At 40.9% G+C, this 16,849-nt stretch overlaps 3 protein-coding genes across 3 annotated transcripts; 2 read left to right on the top strand and 1 right to left on the bottom strand.

The window, feature by feature from the left end:
- Nucleotides 1-705: 705 nt before the first annotated feature.
- LOC146562779 (uncharacterized) lies at nucleotides 706-3,373 on the bottom strand. The gene is made up of 3 exons (XM_085293156.1): nucleotides 3,325-3,373; nucleotides 2,470-2,577; nucleotides 706-2,376 (listed from the first exon to the last, which is right to left on the bottom strand). Exons 1-3 carry the CDS (start codon nucleotides 3,368-3,370, stop codon nucleotides 2,228-2,230), a joined length of 303 nt encoding a protein of 100 aa, XP_085149282.1. The 5' UTR covers nucleotides 3,371-3,373; the 3' UTR covers nucleotides 706-2,227.
- Nucleotides 3,374-6,846: 3,473 nt separating this feature from the next.
- Nucleotides 6,847-8,031, top strand: LOC146562778 (uncharacterized). The gene is made up of 3 exons (XM_085293155.1): nucleotides 6,847-7,059; nucleotides 7,443-7,550; nucleotides 7,664-8,031. The coding sequence occupies exons 1-3, from the start codon at nucleotides 6,906-6,908 to the stop codon at nucleotides 7,816-7,818; spliced, it is 417 nt and encodes a 138-aa protein (XP_085149281.1). The 5' UTR covers nucleotides 6,847-6,905; the 3' UTR covers nucleotides 7,819-8,031.
- A 6,941-nt stretch (nucleotides 8,032-14,972) lies between these two features.
- LOC146562777 (lymphocyte antigen 6G-like) lies at nucleotides 14,973-16,618 on the top strand. Its single transcript, XM_085293154.1, has 3 exons — nucleotides 14,973-15,600; nucleotides 16,026-16,133; nucleotides 16,260-16,618. Exons 1-3 carry the CDS (start codon nucleotides 15,552-15,554, stop codon nucleotides 16,412-16,414), a joined length of 312 nt encoding a protein of 103 aa, XP_085149280.1. The 5' UTR covers nucleotides 14,973-15,551; the 3' UTR covers nucleotides 16,415-16,618.
- The last annotated feature ends 231 nt before the right edge of the window (nucleotides 16,619-16,849 follow it).

The following is a 16,849-nucleotide window of genomic DNA, read 5'->3' as shown; positions in this document are numbered from 1 at the left end:
TTAAAATATGGAAAAAAAAACGGGGAAAAAAGAACACCAAGATCTTTAATTACGGGAAAGGTTGGCATTTAGAAATATTAATATCACACTCAACTGACTGTGTTTTATCTTCCCATTGCACTGATGGGTGGACAGTTCTTAGGTGCCTGTGCATGTTGTTTGTGGAGCCAGCTCTATATGATATCCTTTTCTTGTAGACTCTACACTCTGCCTTTGTTTTGTCAGTAAGATTGAAATGGCTCCAGACTTTGCTACATTTCTTGATGTCACTCATTTTCTTTACTGTACCTTTCCAATGTGACTGTGTTGACTCTTGTTGTTGCTCCCGGCTGTCTTTCTTTCCCTCTCCCTCCTGTTCTTGTTGTGTGCTACTGCTGTTGCGAGTGTAACTACCGCCCTGCCCCCTCAGCTCAGCGCTGAGCAGAGGGGGGAGGGGTGCAAACACAAGGCTCTGTTTGCCATCTCTGCTCGCCATCTCTGCTCAGCGCAAACACAAGGGTGACTTGCAGCGTGAAGCGAAAAAAGTGAAAGAGAGGGCAAGAGAAAGGAAAAAAACAAAACAAAAAACCCACAGCTCCCAATAAGGAGCCGGCTCGCATCGTTCACTTCAAAGATCCGGCTCTAAGAGCCATTTCGTTCGCGACCGACCCATCACTAGCACATATTCCACATGTAATACTTTTCAAAATTAACTGGACGAACTGGCATGATTTTTAATACTTGGATGAAGCAAGTGTCACAGTTTGCCAAAGCAGACTGTAAACATTTGTGAAGAGTGGACCCAAAATGCAGACACAAAGGAACGTGGAACCAAAACCTGAGTATTAAGAAAAAGTGAGCCGTTTAATGCGCTGATGAAGAAATACAAAGTAATGCATAAGGCAAACAAAGACGAGAATAAACAATAACCTATACTGGGGAAACTAAACATAAAAAACCCAACACATGAACCGCTGCATGGATACACCGACACCGGGAACATGGAACCGTCAGACAACAGACAGCCTGATACTGAACAAAAGAGGACAGAGGACTTAAATACACAGAGAGATAATGAGGGGATGGGGAACAGGTGGGAACAAAGCTGGGACAAATCAGACCTAACGAGACAAGGGGAAGCAAAACTGGACACGCTGCACACAGAACAAGGACTTTCACAATAAAACAGGAAACAGCATGGAATGCAGAGATGACAACACGAACTTGATAACATAAGACACACAAACATGAAACACATGAAGGGTGAGGGAAACTTGAAACACAGGGGTAGAAGACACAAGGGGAATCTGAAAAACTATAAACTATAACCGCAACTTTGGTATAATAGAAAATAAACTACTTAACCTCAAGGACTTAAATATAAATCAAAAACATCAAATTAAACCAACATTCAAAAAGCTGACAAGAACTTGCCTGAATCTGAGTGCAGCACTGCACACTTCAGAATTCATCCTGCTGCTTCTTTTAGCAATCACACCATGAATAAGAATTGGTGACCTGGATCCACTGGTAGCCATAAAAGCTTTAATATTTCCTCCACCATGTTTGACAGATGATGTGTTTTACATTATGAAACATTTATCTTCTCCAAACTTCTCTCTTCTCATCATTCTTGTATGAGTTCACTTTGGTTTCATCTGCATAGAATTTTTCAGACTGTGCAGACTCCTTTAGATGTTTTTTTTGGCAAAGTCTAATTCGACCTTCCTTTTCTTAAGTGTAACTAGTTGTTTGCACTTTGTTGTAAATTCTCAGTGTATGTACTGTATTCCTGAAAATATCTCTTGACAATCAGGTACCTCGACTTTGACAATGATAGTCCTGCCTCCTTCAGAGAAAACTGGATGCCTGCACTTCAGTCACATATTGACTGATTTAAATGAAAACTGTGGTAAAACTACAAAAATTTCATCTTTGTCCCAAACATTATGGAGTTTGAAAATCTTAAAGTGAGCTTTGTCCATCCTTATCAACCAGCCACATGAATTATAAGAAATGCTCATATTTTATCTGTCCTGTTTTTTTATTTTAAATTTACAGCAACAACAAATCTGTTTTCGATTTAATTAAACAAATCAAAGCATTATTCTGATTATACTGAAAATATAACCAACAGTACAGTAAATAACATCTTTTACATTGTTAGTTTTTTAGAAGTTATTCATGGATTGTAGATTTTGGTGAAGAACAAAGTAAAACATGATTAAGATGTAGTTGTTCCAGAGCTTCAGAGGAAGATGGTGATTATGGCTGAAGACACCAGCAGGAGCATAGCACTGGGACCAGTTGGGATAGCACTGTTGCACAAGTTCCCTTCACAGCAGCTCATAGGACTGACACATAAGACACTGTTTATGCAGCTCTTAGTGACGGTACCTGTAAGACATGATGGTAAAACCTCCGTTTCAGCTCATAAAATGTATGATTTACAGCTTTAAACACTTCTTAATACACTGCAGAACAACTTACCGCTTGTAGTAAGGCTGAAACATCGGTCCATACCAGCAGGACAAGTTAAGACATCAGTGCAGGAGTGAGGGTCAGAGAGTGCACATACGTAGCATTTTAATCCACATGCTGCAGAGAAACAAAGAAAGCTGTCATTCATAGATGAAGATTCTCCAAATACAAAGCATCATCCATTAGACTGCAGATGTCTTAATGAGATCCAGAAAAGCTTTTTTTCATTCAGAGAAAAGGCTTCTCATAAAGTTCGTGGTACCACAGCTCAGAGAATGCAACAGGAAATTAAAAGAGAGAGAGAGAAAGAAAATAGAACTGGACCAGGAGTTTTATTTTTTAAAAATCCCAAAGACAATAATAATAACAACCCAACAATAATAACCCAGATTAGATAAAATAATACCCTGCAGATCTATAGAGTATATGCAGGTAAATAGCCCTTTGTGGTGCAAGCAATAGAAATGAATGTGTTTTTAGAGCGCAGCGCTGGGCATGCCGTGTCATATGTAAAATGGCCTTCAGGATCTGCCGTTTCTATTACAAAATACAGTGAGCTCCATAATTTGATTTGTAAAGGCATTTTTAAATAGTTTTGCATCTGCACATGACTATAGTGTATTTTAAATCAAACTTTTAATAGTACAAAAGTTACAAAGTCATCCATTTTTAAAAATTTATTCTTTCTTTTTTTTTCACATCACAGAAGAATTGTGGTTCAGATGTGCTTTTCAAGGTGATCTGAACCTCTCTTCAGTTTCATGTCTCTTACAGTTTAGTATAAAAATAGAAGAGCTGAAATGACCAGTGAGTATCTGATTATCTGGTAAAGAACAAGACAAACCAATCATAAACTGCTCTTACCTGTGGACAAACTCAATACCAGGATCAGAGCTCCAAGAAGCTTCATGGTGAGAATAAGAAAGAAGTACGAGGAGGACAGGTTAAGTAGGCTTTGTTCAGCTCTTCAGTTTCAGTTTCTCAGAAAGTGAGTAGCATGGTACTGAAGCCCCTCCCCTCTTGAGAAGTTCAGGTCACTCTGAGTGGACTCAATATTACTTTCATTTATGTGCACATCTGCACTTGTGCAATATGTTCACAAAAGAAGTTAATGCTACCGAATAATCACTGTTGCTAAGATACACAGGAATGATACTGCAAAAGTATCATTCTGCAAAATGCTCATATTTGCTCTGTCCTGTTTTTATTTATTTATTTACAGCTCATCACAAAACTCTTTTTTATTTAATGATACAAAATGCAGAACACAAGTAGTTAAACAATTCAGCAATCAAAGTATTATTCTGATTTTATTGAATATATACCTGACAGAACAGTAACTGATATATTTTACATTGTTAGAAAATCATTTATTATTCCTGGATTGTAATTTTTAGTTAAGAACAAAGTAAAACATGATTAAGAAACTAGCAGAAACATACCACTGGGACCAGTTGGGACAAGTTCCCTTCACAGCAGCTCATAGGACTGACACACAAGCTAGTGAACCATTTAAGTTACATCACATGGAGTATGTGTGTGGGCCAATTAGACAGCGCTTGTATTGTGTAAAAAGGGTCCATTCAGTGGATAAATACATCATGTTACTATTTTATAGGTAAATGATAAATGTTGAATTTATCATCCGTTATGTTATCACTACATGGTTTGGCAATATTTCTGTCAAGTTTAGATCAAATCAAAATTTGATTAAAAAGATTGGAAAGACAAGTGTGAAGTGGGAGAACAGATAATAGGTGGAGCTATAATTCACACAAGGTCACCGGGTACGTAAACACAGGAACTTAGCAGTCTCAAAGTAAATTGGCCTTGAATCAGATCTGAAGGAGGAAGACTGGAGTGATCTGTGTTTTTATTGTTTAGCCAGCCGTGGTCTAAGTGACCTATTGGTAACACTGACTCAAATATTAACCTGGATTATCCTCTTTATCGCAGGAAGACAGTCATGAAGGTTTTCTATTTGTTTTATTTTTTAGTAGATCTGGAAGAAAGCATTTCTTTTGTGTGATAACTAATCACAACTTGAGTACTATATCTTTAATGTTCACTTCACACTTTCATTTTTAGAATAAAGCAACTTTATTTTTAATTCCCAGAAAACGTTCAGCAAGAAAAACAAAGGAGAAAGAGAAAATTTGATAAATGGCAAATTTTCTCTATCACTTAACAATCATGGTTCAGTTGTGCTTTTCAAGGTGGTCTTGCTATCCTTCGATTACCTTTGTGTCATTTACAGTTTTACTAAATGGAAAGAAATTCATTCATATAATAATTTTAACATACAGCCTACCCGAGGACAGAGTCAAAAACAGGATCAGAGCTCTGAACAGTTTCATTTTGGAAGAAAGAGAGAAACACACGATGTAAGAGGATGACTGCACACAGACACTTGGCTCATTTCTCAGTATCTCAAAAGGTTTTATCAGGAAAGTTTTCATTTCCTCATACACCTCACACCTGCAGATGGTAAAGGGTTTCATGGCCAAATAAGATGATAAACTGCTATAAACATTTACAAGTACGCAAAGTGTGCATTTACAATGATACTGAGGAGGTGATGCATTCACCAGCTACTTCAGTAAGTATATCTGAGCAGTACTTGGTTAGGCACGCTTTCAGAATTGCCTTAATTCTCTATTACATAAATTCAACAAGGTTCTGCAAACATTCCTTTGAGACTTCCGTCTATGTTAGCATTACACAGCTGTGGAAGATTTGTCAGCTTCACATTATGCTGCAAAGCTGACAGACCCAGCGCGCTCTTCTGCTGCTGTAGCCCATCTGCTTTGTGCATTGAAAGTTGCCCTTCTGCATACATTAGTTGTAACAGTTGGTTTTTCGACTTGCTGTTGTTCCTATCAGCCTAAAGCAGTCAGTCTGGCTATTCTCCTCTGACCTCAACAAGGTGTTTAAAGTCACTTAAATAATCTTTTTTTCTACACTCTGATGTTGGATTTGAGCTTCAGCAGGTGTTCTTGACCATCTTTACACGCCTCAATGTATCGAGGTGCTGCCATGTGATTTTAAGGAGCAGCTGAAGAGGAGTGCCTAATTATGTGGTTTATTAAAATTTTTAATAAACTAAACACAATTAAACTATTTGACAGAATACACAAGACATTTAAGAATAAGCAGTCTCCTCTAAATCATGTCCAGAACTGGTATTTATATTAGCCCCATAAATGTGTGGTGCACTTAATGAGCTATAGCCAGAAATACCAAACTGCAAACAGGTTCAGAATCAGCACAGTTCAATTTGCTTTTAATGTTTTGATTGAATGGCTGCTTTTTCACTCCAAAGTAGGACCAGAACCAGCAAGGTAAATGCAAGTCTTAGCTGCTGAGCTTCAGTGGTGGGCTAATATCCACAATCATGCTTTATCTTTATCACTGTGGATACCATAATATATACTTTAAACAGAATTATTAGATTGAGCCTTGTTGTAACTGCGCTGATTTATTGGCAGTGTGGGTGTTTCATTGTCAGACTTTAAGATTTAATTGTATTTGTAGCATAAAAGCACATCAGAATAGCATTCAGCTGAAGAGGCATTTTTGGATGGGCTTGGACTCGCAAGGCTTGCACTCAAGTGCAAAGCTGGTTCACTAACACTGACATGAAGCCATGCCAGCTGAAGACTCCTTTGAATCGTTTCCTCTATAGCCCATGTGTTTTGTTGTTGCAGAAAAAGACAGCCTGAGGGCGCTAAAGGACAAACTGAGAAGAACATTAAATGAAGCCCAAGGTAAAATAAGAGAGAATCTAATCTAATCTCATTTTTCTTTAAGAAAAAAATTGGAATCTAAACGTGAAAGTCTTATCTCCGAACTTTGTTTTGTGATCGTTAGTAATGACCACTGTGTTCAGGTTTTTTTTGCTGATTTTGAAATATAGGCTTTATAAAAATCTTTTTTTACATCTCACAGGAAAAATAAGATCGATGGAAAAGTTGAGTTTGCCTTCTGAATTTAATACAAACCATGATCATTTCCTAAAACGGACCAAACAGCAACAGTGAAGACAACGGACGTCTAAAAATACCAGTAGGTGTCAAACTCGTTCTTCCTTCTGAGCAGTCATGAGATCAGTGATACAATACTGATGGTCTGTGTTGAAACTTCCTTTAGATTTGTCTCATCAGCACCTTTCAGCTGCTTATTGAAAAACAAAGAAAAACAAAACTGTATTTCAGTAAACAGACTTTTCTTATGAAATTTCTTTTTTTTAACTATGAAAATAAAACCATTTAAACTCAAGTTTTACACATATTTTTTTTAATATAAGTGATGCTTAGTCAGGAGCAGTCCTATTGGCTGTAACACCCTAGTTCTCGCCTTTATTTCCAAAAATGGTGAGTCTGGCAGTGAGGTCACTTAAGGGGCCACTGTTATTCAGGTCACTTCTTAGAAAGCTTTGTGAAGAAATGCAAATTCTCAGATTGTCAGAACAAAACCGTGAAAGTTTCACTAAGAAAGAAAGGCTTAGCCACAGCTTTTTTCCCTGTAAGACTGATTATCAAACTGAGTTCATGATGCAGCTTTATCGAGCTCTGATTCTGTGTGTGACTCTGTCTGCAGGTAAGAGAATATTTCATGTTGGTCCTGTGTGCTTTGACAGATAAACAAATGTATCGATTGTTAATGGTGGTCTTAAAGCCTGTAAGGAAAGGGAAAGTTAAAAACCTCAATGGCCAGACTGTGAGGAAACAGAAACAGACAAATTATATATGTTGTTAAATTATATATGAAGAGTTTAGTTGTTATAGAAATTATTTAATACGTTTAAAAACAATTGTTTAAGTTTTAATTAGTATTTGCTTTATGCAAAACTTTAAGGATTTCCTGTTTTATTTTTTTTCACTTCCCGTTTTCTTCCAGCTCTCATCAAGAGGTATAAAATGGAAATATAAACCCAGAAATAATTACAAGGACATGTGAAAGTGTGTTGTTTGTTTCTATAGTATGTGGATTACGATGCTACACATGTACAGCCGCTGATCCTAAGTCCTGCATAGACAGCAAATCTTGTGCCGTCATCTTCAACCGTTGTTTCTCTCTCAGAGTAGACGGTGAGTCGTTTTCTCACATCAGACTTGATAACTGAGAAGCCCAAGCATGCACAGTGATGCTACACAGCATGCTTTGAAGTGGTTTCTGAGAGTTTTCTCCTCATGTCTTGCAGGTTATAACTTGGTTACAAAAGGCTGCCAAACCAGTGCAATTTGTGGTGGTGCTATGGCTTGCTGTGAAGGGGACCTGTGTAACAGCACTGCTCCAACTGGTCCCAGTGCTTTGCTACTGTTGGTATCTTCAGCCATCCTCAAATTTCTTTTCTGAGGCCGTGGAATGATGTTGTTTTTCTGTTTTTGTCCTGCTTTCTGCTTTTATTTTGTACAACTGAAGAATAAATACATTTTGTGTACCATCATTTGAAGCAAAATTGTCCTTGACATTTTGATCTTAGTCAAATGAATTCAGGGTCCTATTCAAATACTGTATTGCTTCAGCGTTAAGTTTTCCTAAAGCAAATAAAAACGCAACCAGAAAATACCTTTGTATATTTTTTGATTGATATGTTTTAACTGCAGCTGTTTCAGATTTCTCTCACTAAGACACAAAAAGGGCAAGGGAGTGAGTAAGAGAGAGGGACACACAGGAAACGCGAGAGTCAATACGCCTACACGCGGGGAAGTGAGACAAAAAAGCAGATGACACGACAGACTCACATAGGCAAAACAGGGGTGAGACAAACACACAAGAGGAACCTCACAGAGAATAAACTGCAAAATTGGAAAGCCAAAAATAACCTAAACTGAAACTTAAACCATTAGAATACAAAAGTCAGAAAAATACAATAAGCTCGTACAGAATGTGCACCAGCTCTCATTTGGTTGGTTTGCTGTTGTGTTGCTGCAGTTGTTGCAGATGAATTCAGTGCAGAAATATGAACCAATGAAGCCAGAGTGAGAAGTGAAAATGAAGACGGTATAATTAGAAAGCAAAATTCTCCCCTCACCACACTCCCTGCCGGTGGCTGATGCCCTCAGACGTTGGTGTGTTGGTGGTCCTTGTCGACTGGGGCTGGGCGCTCATTTATGTAGCCTGGTGGCCGATTGGCGGGGCCTGGTGCCTGTGGCCCGGCTGGGCCCCTTCCGGGGGGTGGGGTGCCCTCAGGCCTCTGGGCCTGAAGCTCGGTCCCTCTGGCACAGCTGCCGGCAGAGCCTGCGGGCACGCCACTGCAACCCCCTCTGGCCTCTGCTCCGTAGCTGCTGGGTGACCTCTTTGGGGCTCTACTCAGCTCTTCCCAGAAGGGTGGCACGGTTCCCCCCCCTTTTGGTGGTCCTCCTCGGGTCCTCGTACTCTGGGGCCTCTGGATGTCGGGGGCCTGGATCTCCTCCATACCTGCTTCATGCCCTGGGGGACGGGGCTATGGCTCCCCACACTCCCTAGCAGATCGTTACATGGAGAAACCTTTGGAATGCAAGCATGCTGATCCACACAGGTATGCACACAGGTGTACACACGGGTGTTCACAGACGTGGACTACACCTTTCTTGGCTGCTGCCTCTAAGCACATTGTGCGCTGTCTATCTTGCGTGCTGCACAATATCGTTTAATATTCAGTATCTACTGTTATCTACTGCTAGCTAGTTTATCGTGATGGTGCTGTATTTATTATGTTGCTCTTTTTTTGTTTGCTTTCTCTTCTGTTTTTTTTTTCTCCATACAGGTGATCCAGGTGTTTTGTTTGTTTTTTTCTTTCTTCCCCACTTTCTCACAGTCTCTTCTCCCCTCTGGTTTTCTTTCTCTCCCTCTCTTTCTTTCATTCTTTCTCCCTGTCCTATCCCCCAGTCATGTCTGTCCCGTTTGTAGCAACTGAAAATAAAATAAATACATAATTATAATAAAGGTCAATCAAATGGACCAATATGGCAAGGCCATGATGATCCACTTGGTAAAATAAATCCGCTTGGCATCTTTCTTGGCCTTAAGACAACAATTCTGATGGCTAAAGATCCAAACGGGACACAAAAAAAGAAAAAGAAAAAAAAGAAAAAGAAAAATTTTATCTATAAATGATGCATCCGGTCTTCTGTTTATTTGATGCATAGAATACATTTATTTTTTTTATTCAAAAATTCCTGTCTCGTTGGTCTATCCTTCAAGCTCACTGCACCTAGTGCTCCGATTACCACTTGAACCACTGTTACCACAACTGTCCGCATCTTCTCCAGCTCTTCTCTAAGCCCAGCTTCTAATGTTCCTTCTTCCTGACGTTGCTGTCATTCGGTGTTGCTAAATCTATCACTACAGCCGTCTTCCTCCGCTTGTCAACCACTACTATGTCTGGCAGGTTAGCTATCACCATGTTTTCCGTCTGCATCTGGAAGGAAGGATCCCACAGGATCTTAGCAAGGTAATTCTGGACCACCCTCTACTTTGACCTTGGGACTTCCAGCTATACTCAGCACAGATGTTTCTCTATACAATGCTGGCCACTTGGTTATGGCGTTGCATGTACAGTATTCCCTTCCTGCTAGCATCTTGCGCTCTGCTGTTATGTGCTGGATTGTCTCAGGGGCATCTTTACACAGCCTGCACCTGTGATCTTGCCTGATGTGATAGACCGCTGCCTCTATGGATCTTGTGCTCAGAGCTTGTTCCTGTGCTGCCAAGATTAGTGCCTCTGTGCTGTCTTTCAGTCCAGCTTTGTCCAGCCACTGATAGGATTTTTGGATTTCAGCCACATCCTCCACCTGCTGAGGTACATACCGTGGAGGTGCTTGTCCTTCCATGACGGTTCCTCCTCTTGCTTCTCTTCCTTCTATCTATCTTTCTAATCTATAAATGTAAAAACATAATTGGAAACAACTTAAATTTCCAGATTTCAGTTTTTCACAAAATAAAGCTTTTTTAATCGATATGTTACGCAGTTCTATCAGAAGGGAAACCCTTCTAAAACGGGGAGAGTAGTGGGGGAGTCAAGGCAGTAGAAAAATAAAACTACGTTTCTAAAATATACATTTTTTTTACCATAAAACTTCATCAGTTGATGGCCTCCAGCTTGCACTGGAATGGTTCGCAGCCACAGTCGATCTATGCCCCTATCCTCAGCTATGAGTCATGAGCTGTAAGTAGTGACTGAAAGAACGACATCACGGATACAAGCAGCAGAAATGGGCTTCCTCTGAAAGGTGGCTGGCCTCTCCCTTACACATAGGGTGAGGAGTTCAGCCATCCGGGACGGGCTCAGAGTAGAGCCGCTGCTCCGTCACCTCGAAAGGAACCAGTTGAGGTGGTTTGGGCATCTGATAAGGATAGCTCCTGGAAAAGTCATGTCCCACTGGGAGGACACCTCGGGGCAGACCCAGGACACGCTGGAGAGATTATATCTCTCAGCTGGCCTGGGAACACCTTGGTGTTCTCCCGGACAAGCTGGAGGAGGTGGCTGGGGAGAGGGAGGTCAAGTCAAGTCAAGTCTTCCATCTGCCAAAAACCATAGTCAAGTCTTGCCTAACCACCCTGTGGCCCATCATAGTTGACATGAGCAATAGCTCCATATAAAGAGAGTTTCTGTTAAATAAAATAGCTGCTGTCTCCCCATTCTCAAAACACCTGGTGTGGACCCTGAAGACCACAGTAACCTCTGCCCAATTTGAAACCTTACATTCATCACTAAAATCCTGGAAAAAAGCAGTCATTGCGCAACTCCAGCAAAGCGTGCCTCTTCATGAACCTTTTGAACAGCACCAAAACTTCTCTCATCAAGATTAAAAATCAGACCACATCAGCGTCCTCATTTTTCTGGCACTTTCAGCAGCTTTTGAAACATTCTCCCATTTTATCTTCTTTGACCACCAAGCTAACTATGCTGGCCTCACTGATGTAGGGCACTCCTAATTTCAACCTGGACTCCACCCTGTCAGTCTCATCACATACAGTGGGGCAAAAAAGTATTTAGTCAGCCACCGATTGTGCAAGTTCCCCCACCTAAAATGATGACAGAGGTCAGTAATTTGCACCAGAGGTACACTTCAACTGTGAGAGACAGAATGTGAAAAATAAAATCCATGAATCCACATGGTAGGATTTGTAAAGAATTTATTCGTAAATTAGGGTGGAAAATAAGTATTTGGTCAATAACAAAAATACAACTCAATACTTTGTAACATAACCTTTGTTGGCAATAACAGAGGTCAAACGTTTACTATAGGTCTTTACCAGGTTTGCACACACAGTAGCTGGTATTTTGGCCCATTCCTCCATGCAGATCTTCTCGAGAGCAGTGATGTTTTGGGGCTGTCGCCGAGCAACACGGACTTTCAACTCCCGCCACAGATTTTCTATGGGGTTGAGGTCTGGAGACTGGCTAGGCCACTCCAGGACTTTCAAATGCTTCTTACGGAGCCACTCCTTTGTTGCCCGGGCGGTGTGTTTTGGATCATTGTCATGTTGGAAGACCCAGCCTCGTTTCATCTTCAAAGTTCTCACTGATGGAAGGAGGTTTTGGCTCAAAATCTCACGATACATGGCCCCATTCATTCTGTCCTTAACACGGATCAGTCGTCCTGTCCCCTTGGCAGAAAAACAGCCCCATAGCATGATCTTTCCACCCCCATGCTTCACAGTAGGTATGGTGTTCTTGGGATGCAACTCAGTATTCTTCTTCCTCCAAACATGACGAGTTGAGTTTATACCAAAAAGTTCTACTTTGGTTTCATCTGACCACATGACATTCTCCCAATCCTCTGCTGTATCATCCATGTGCTCTCTGGCAAACTTCAGACGGGCCTGGACATGCACTGGCTTCAGCAGCGGCACACGTCTGGCACTGCGGGATTTGATTCCCTGCCGTTGTAGTGTGTTACTGATGGTGACCTTTGTTACTTTGGTCCCATCTCTCTGCAGGTCATTCACCAGGTCCCCCCGTGTGGTTCTGGGATCTTTGCTCACCGTTCTCATGATCATTTTGACCCCACGGGATGAGATCTTGCGTGGAGCCCCAGATCGAGGGAGATTATCAGTGGTCTTGTATGTCTTCCATTTTCTGATGGTTGCTCCCACAGTTGATTTTTTCACACCAAGCTGCTTGCCTATTGTAGATTCACTATTCACTCTTTGAGGCTGTGGACAGGTGTCTTTTATACAGATGATGGGTTCAAACAGGTGCCATTCATACAGGTAACGAGTGGGGGACAGAAAAGCTTCTTACAGAAGACGTTACAGGTCTGTGAGAGCCAGAGATTTTCCTTGTTTGAGGTGACCAAATACTTATTTTCCACCCTGATTTACGAATAAATTCTTTACAAGTCCTACCATGTGGATTCATGGATTTTTTTTTCACATTCTGTCTCTCACAGTTGAAGTGTACCTCTGGTGCAAATTACTGACCTCTGTCATCATTTTAGGTGGGGGAACTTGCACAATCGGTGGCTGACTAAATACTTTTTTGCCCCACTGTATCAAATCCATCTCTAAATTTGCCTTCTACAACCTAAAGACTCTGCAGCTGAAACCCTCATTCAGGCCTTCATCACTCAGCTGTCCATCTGCATCTTAAGAATAAAGGACACTCTTTCGAGGATGCCAATGTTCACATTTTGGACAGAGAGGACAGATGGTTTGAAAGAGGAGTGAAAGAAGCCATCTATGTCCACTGTGAGTGACCATCTTTGAACAGAGGCGGTGGTTTACGACACCAACTGTCTGCCATCTATAATCCTGGGCCATCTGACCTCAGGAATTTGCATGATAAGGTGGGGCCAGGTTTCACAGTGAACACACCCGAAACTCTGGCTGATTGGGACCCACGCCCAGTTTCCCACCTTGGCTCAGGCGATTAGAGGATCATCAGAGGGTCCTTTTGTCCCTCTGTGGGGGGATACTCCCACTAGGTTTAAATCTGGGACTCCCCACCATTTGACCTTAGAACTGAAGAAGCTTCTCGGATGAGAGGTGAAACGTCTTCAAGCAACTTAAAGAAGTCCAGACACTTTTCTTTGCAAGCTCCTTTGACTACGATGACCTGGATGACTGAGAACCTTCACAGACGTATAAAATGAAACAAAAACTGTTACTGCTATTTTCATCTGTCACTTAGAGAAGTTCAGACTTTGAGGAATTCAAATTATGTATTGCTTGAATGCAATGTTTTTCTTAAAGCAAATGAAAATGCAAACAGAAAATATATTTGCATGTTTATTTCAGTAGTTTGAACTGGGATTGAGAAGAAGGCAGGATTTCTTTTGTTTATTTCATTTTACTTAAGCAAAGTAGGAATCAAAGTAGGAGTGGAGAAAAGGGTGAATTTTAGGTCAGTAAGAGGAACTCGACATGAGAAAGTCACCACTTAAATATTTCCTAAACACGAAGCTTCAAATAACAGTTTTTAGCTTTCATTTTTATATAAAGTTGATCTGATTCAAGTTGAAGTTTCAAGCATCTTGTTTCCAGCTTTATTGGAAGCTTATAGCTTCTCATAAGATTTATGGTGTCATTTTCCAACACTATGCAATTCTTCTAAATTAAGGGGACATCTTTTCCTTAGGGATTATTATTTTTTTCTGATTCTCTGTATCAGTACCTAACAATACTTAACAGTTCCTTATAATACTTGAAAAGCAGTTGATCAAGAGTTTAACAACTGCAGATTTAAGGGAAACGAGAAACAAAATTGAAGTGTTAACATAAAAGTCTTAAGTGTTAGTATTTGTTCATTAGTGAATAGCTTCAAGTAGGAAAGAAAGGATGTATAAATTTCATTGGAGCGGGAATGAGGATCAGCACATCCAAACCTGAGGCCATGGTTCTCAGCCGGAAAAGGGTGGAGTGCCCACTCCGGGTCGGGGATGAGTTCCTGCCCCAAGTGGGGGAGTTCAAGTATCTCGGGGTCTTGTTCGCGAGTGATGGGAGAAGGGAGCCGGAGATCGACAGATGGATTGGTGCTGCGGCTGCAGTGATGCGGACGCTGCACCGGTCCGTCGTGGTGAAGAGGGAGCTAAGTGTAAAAGCGAAGCTCTCAATTTACCGGTCGACCTACGCCCCTACCCTCACCTATGGCCACGAGCTATGGGTAGTGACCGAAAGAACGAGATCGCGGATACAAGTGGCGGAAATGAGCTTCCTCCGAAGGGTGGCTGGCCTTTCCCTTAGAGATAGGGTGAGAAGTTCGGCCACCTGGGAGGGGCTCAGAGTAGAGCCGCTGCTCCTCCACATCGAAAGGAGCCAGCTGAGGTGGTTCGGGCATCTGACAAGGATGCCTCCTGGGCGCCTCCTGGGTGAGGTGTTCGGGGCATGTCCCACCGGGAGGAGGCCCCGGGGCAGACCCAGGACACGCTGGAGAGATTATATCTCTCGGCTGGCCTGGGAACGCCTTGGTATTCCCCCGGATAAGCTGGAGGAGGTGGCTGGGGAGAGGGAGGTCTGGGCTTCTCTGCTTAGGCTGCTGCCCCCGCGACCCGGCCTCGGATAAAGCGGAAGAAGATGGATGGATGATTTTGTATTTGGCAAGAATCTGATGCATAACCTTAGTTCTTGTCTTCCCTTCCATAAATTGATAGTCTGACAGTGCTGACATTTAACAGGGTGTGGTTATTTGGGCACTTGCTAGGAGGCTTTTTGAAGAGATGCAAATGCTCAGGTCTGAAAAGAAATTAGGAAGTTGAGCTAAGAAAGAAAGGCTCAGCACTCGGAAGTATAGGAATCGAGAATCTGTTCTTGTGGAGAATGCATAAACTTCACACTTACGCGACTGTGCAGTTTTAAAGTTTCCATGAATCAGTTTTTCAATGTAAAACAATATTGAGTTCTCTCAAAAGGGGTATCTAGATATAAGTTATTATTTATTGTTATTAAATTATATGAGGAAGCTTTCCTGTCCTTTGGCTATGACTCACAGTGACTGACAGTGTTGTCACTTCAGGGGGTGTGGTTATATGGATCACTTGGTAGGAGGCTCTTTGAAGAGATACAAAAGCTCAGGTTCTGAAAGCAAACACGAAAGTTGAGCTGAGAAAGAAAAGATTAGCAGCAGCTTTTTCTCTCACGAGACTGATCAGCAATTTGAGTTCATGATGCAGCTTTATGGAGCTCTGATCCTGAGTGTGACTCTGTCTGCAGGTAAGAAAAATGTACTGATGTTTAAAGGTAACTAGTTAAAGAAATGGTTTAACAATTCAAAATTGAGTTTTTTAAACAGCTTGTGAGAAAACAGAAATGAACACTTTATATATTTGTTGTTTAATCATTGAAACTTGAACTTTAAAAATAAGTGTTTTTAGAGTTTTAAAGATATGTACAATGCACCAGACTTTAAAGGAGTCATCTCGTGGTTAATTTAGGGACACAGAAAACAGGCTTAAAAACATGTAAACATATTTAGTTATTATGTGGTCAATAGAGGAAATATTTTACAGACTGAGAAAACGTCTCATGATTTCACTTCTTATATATGACCCAATTTCTGGCAACTCTCTCAAAGGGCATAAAAAAAACTCCCAGTAATTGCTAATGTATGTAAAATTGTGTTCTTTTTGTTTCTATAGCATGTGGTTTAAGATGCTACACATGCGAAAATTCAGATCCTAAATCCTGCACAGACACCACAACTTGTGCTTCTGGCCTCGACCGTTGTGGCACTCTTAGAGTAAACGGTGAGTTGTTATCTCATATCAGAAGTTCTATCTAAAAATAAATACAAATGCTGAATGTCTGCTGGCTCTTGGTCACATCATGTTTTGTGAAGTTCTTTCTGAGAATTTTCCCCTCATGTCTTACAGGTCTTAATGTAGTTACAAAGGGCTGCCTGCCCAAAGCATTATGTGTTGGGCTTTTCACTTGCTGTGAAGGGGACCTGTGTAACAGCGCTATTCCAACTGGTCCCAGTGCCATCGTTCTGCTGGTATCTTCAGCCATCCTCAAATTTTTTTTCTGAGGCTGAGGAATGATGCTGTTTCTCTGCTGCACTGTTTTCTGACTCTATTTTGTATCAGTAGGGAAGAAAACTTTGAAGTGCCTGAAATAAAACTGTCATTGCTATTTTCATCTGTCATTCAGGGAAGTTGTGGGTTTGACCTATCAAAATACTGTATTGCCTTAATGTAATGTTTTCCTAAAGCAAATAAAAATACAGAAAATATGTTTGCATATTTTTGAATACTCTGAACTGAGTTTGGGAATATCCCAAAATCTTTTTGTTTATTTAATTTTACTACAGCCAATGAGATCTAAGAGCACAGGTAGCTTGCTCTGTAAGGTAACCAGCTGGTTTAAAAAAAATAAATAAAAACTTTATGCTAATTTACAGAGTACTTCTTTTTTATACTTTAAGAGGAACTTAACACAAGGAAGTCCTGACTTCCTAAACATT

This window comes from Mchenga conophoros, linkage group LG12 (genome assembly GCF_057382185.1).
Source record: "Mchenga conophoros isolate Kocher_MC1m ecotype Shallow Benthic linkage group LG12, M_conophoros_male_GT1.1, whole genome shotgun sequence".
NCBI lineage: Eukaryota > Metazoa > Chordata > Actinopteri > Cichliformes > Cichlidae > Mchenga > Mchenga conophoros.
Note: the sequence above shows the minus strand (reverse complement) of the source record. Positions and strands in the feature narration are given on the sequence as shown.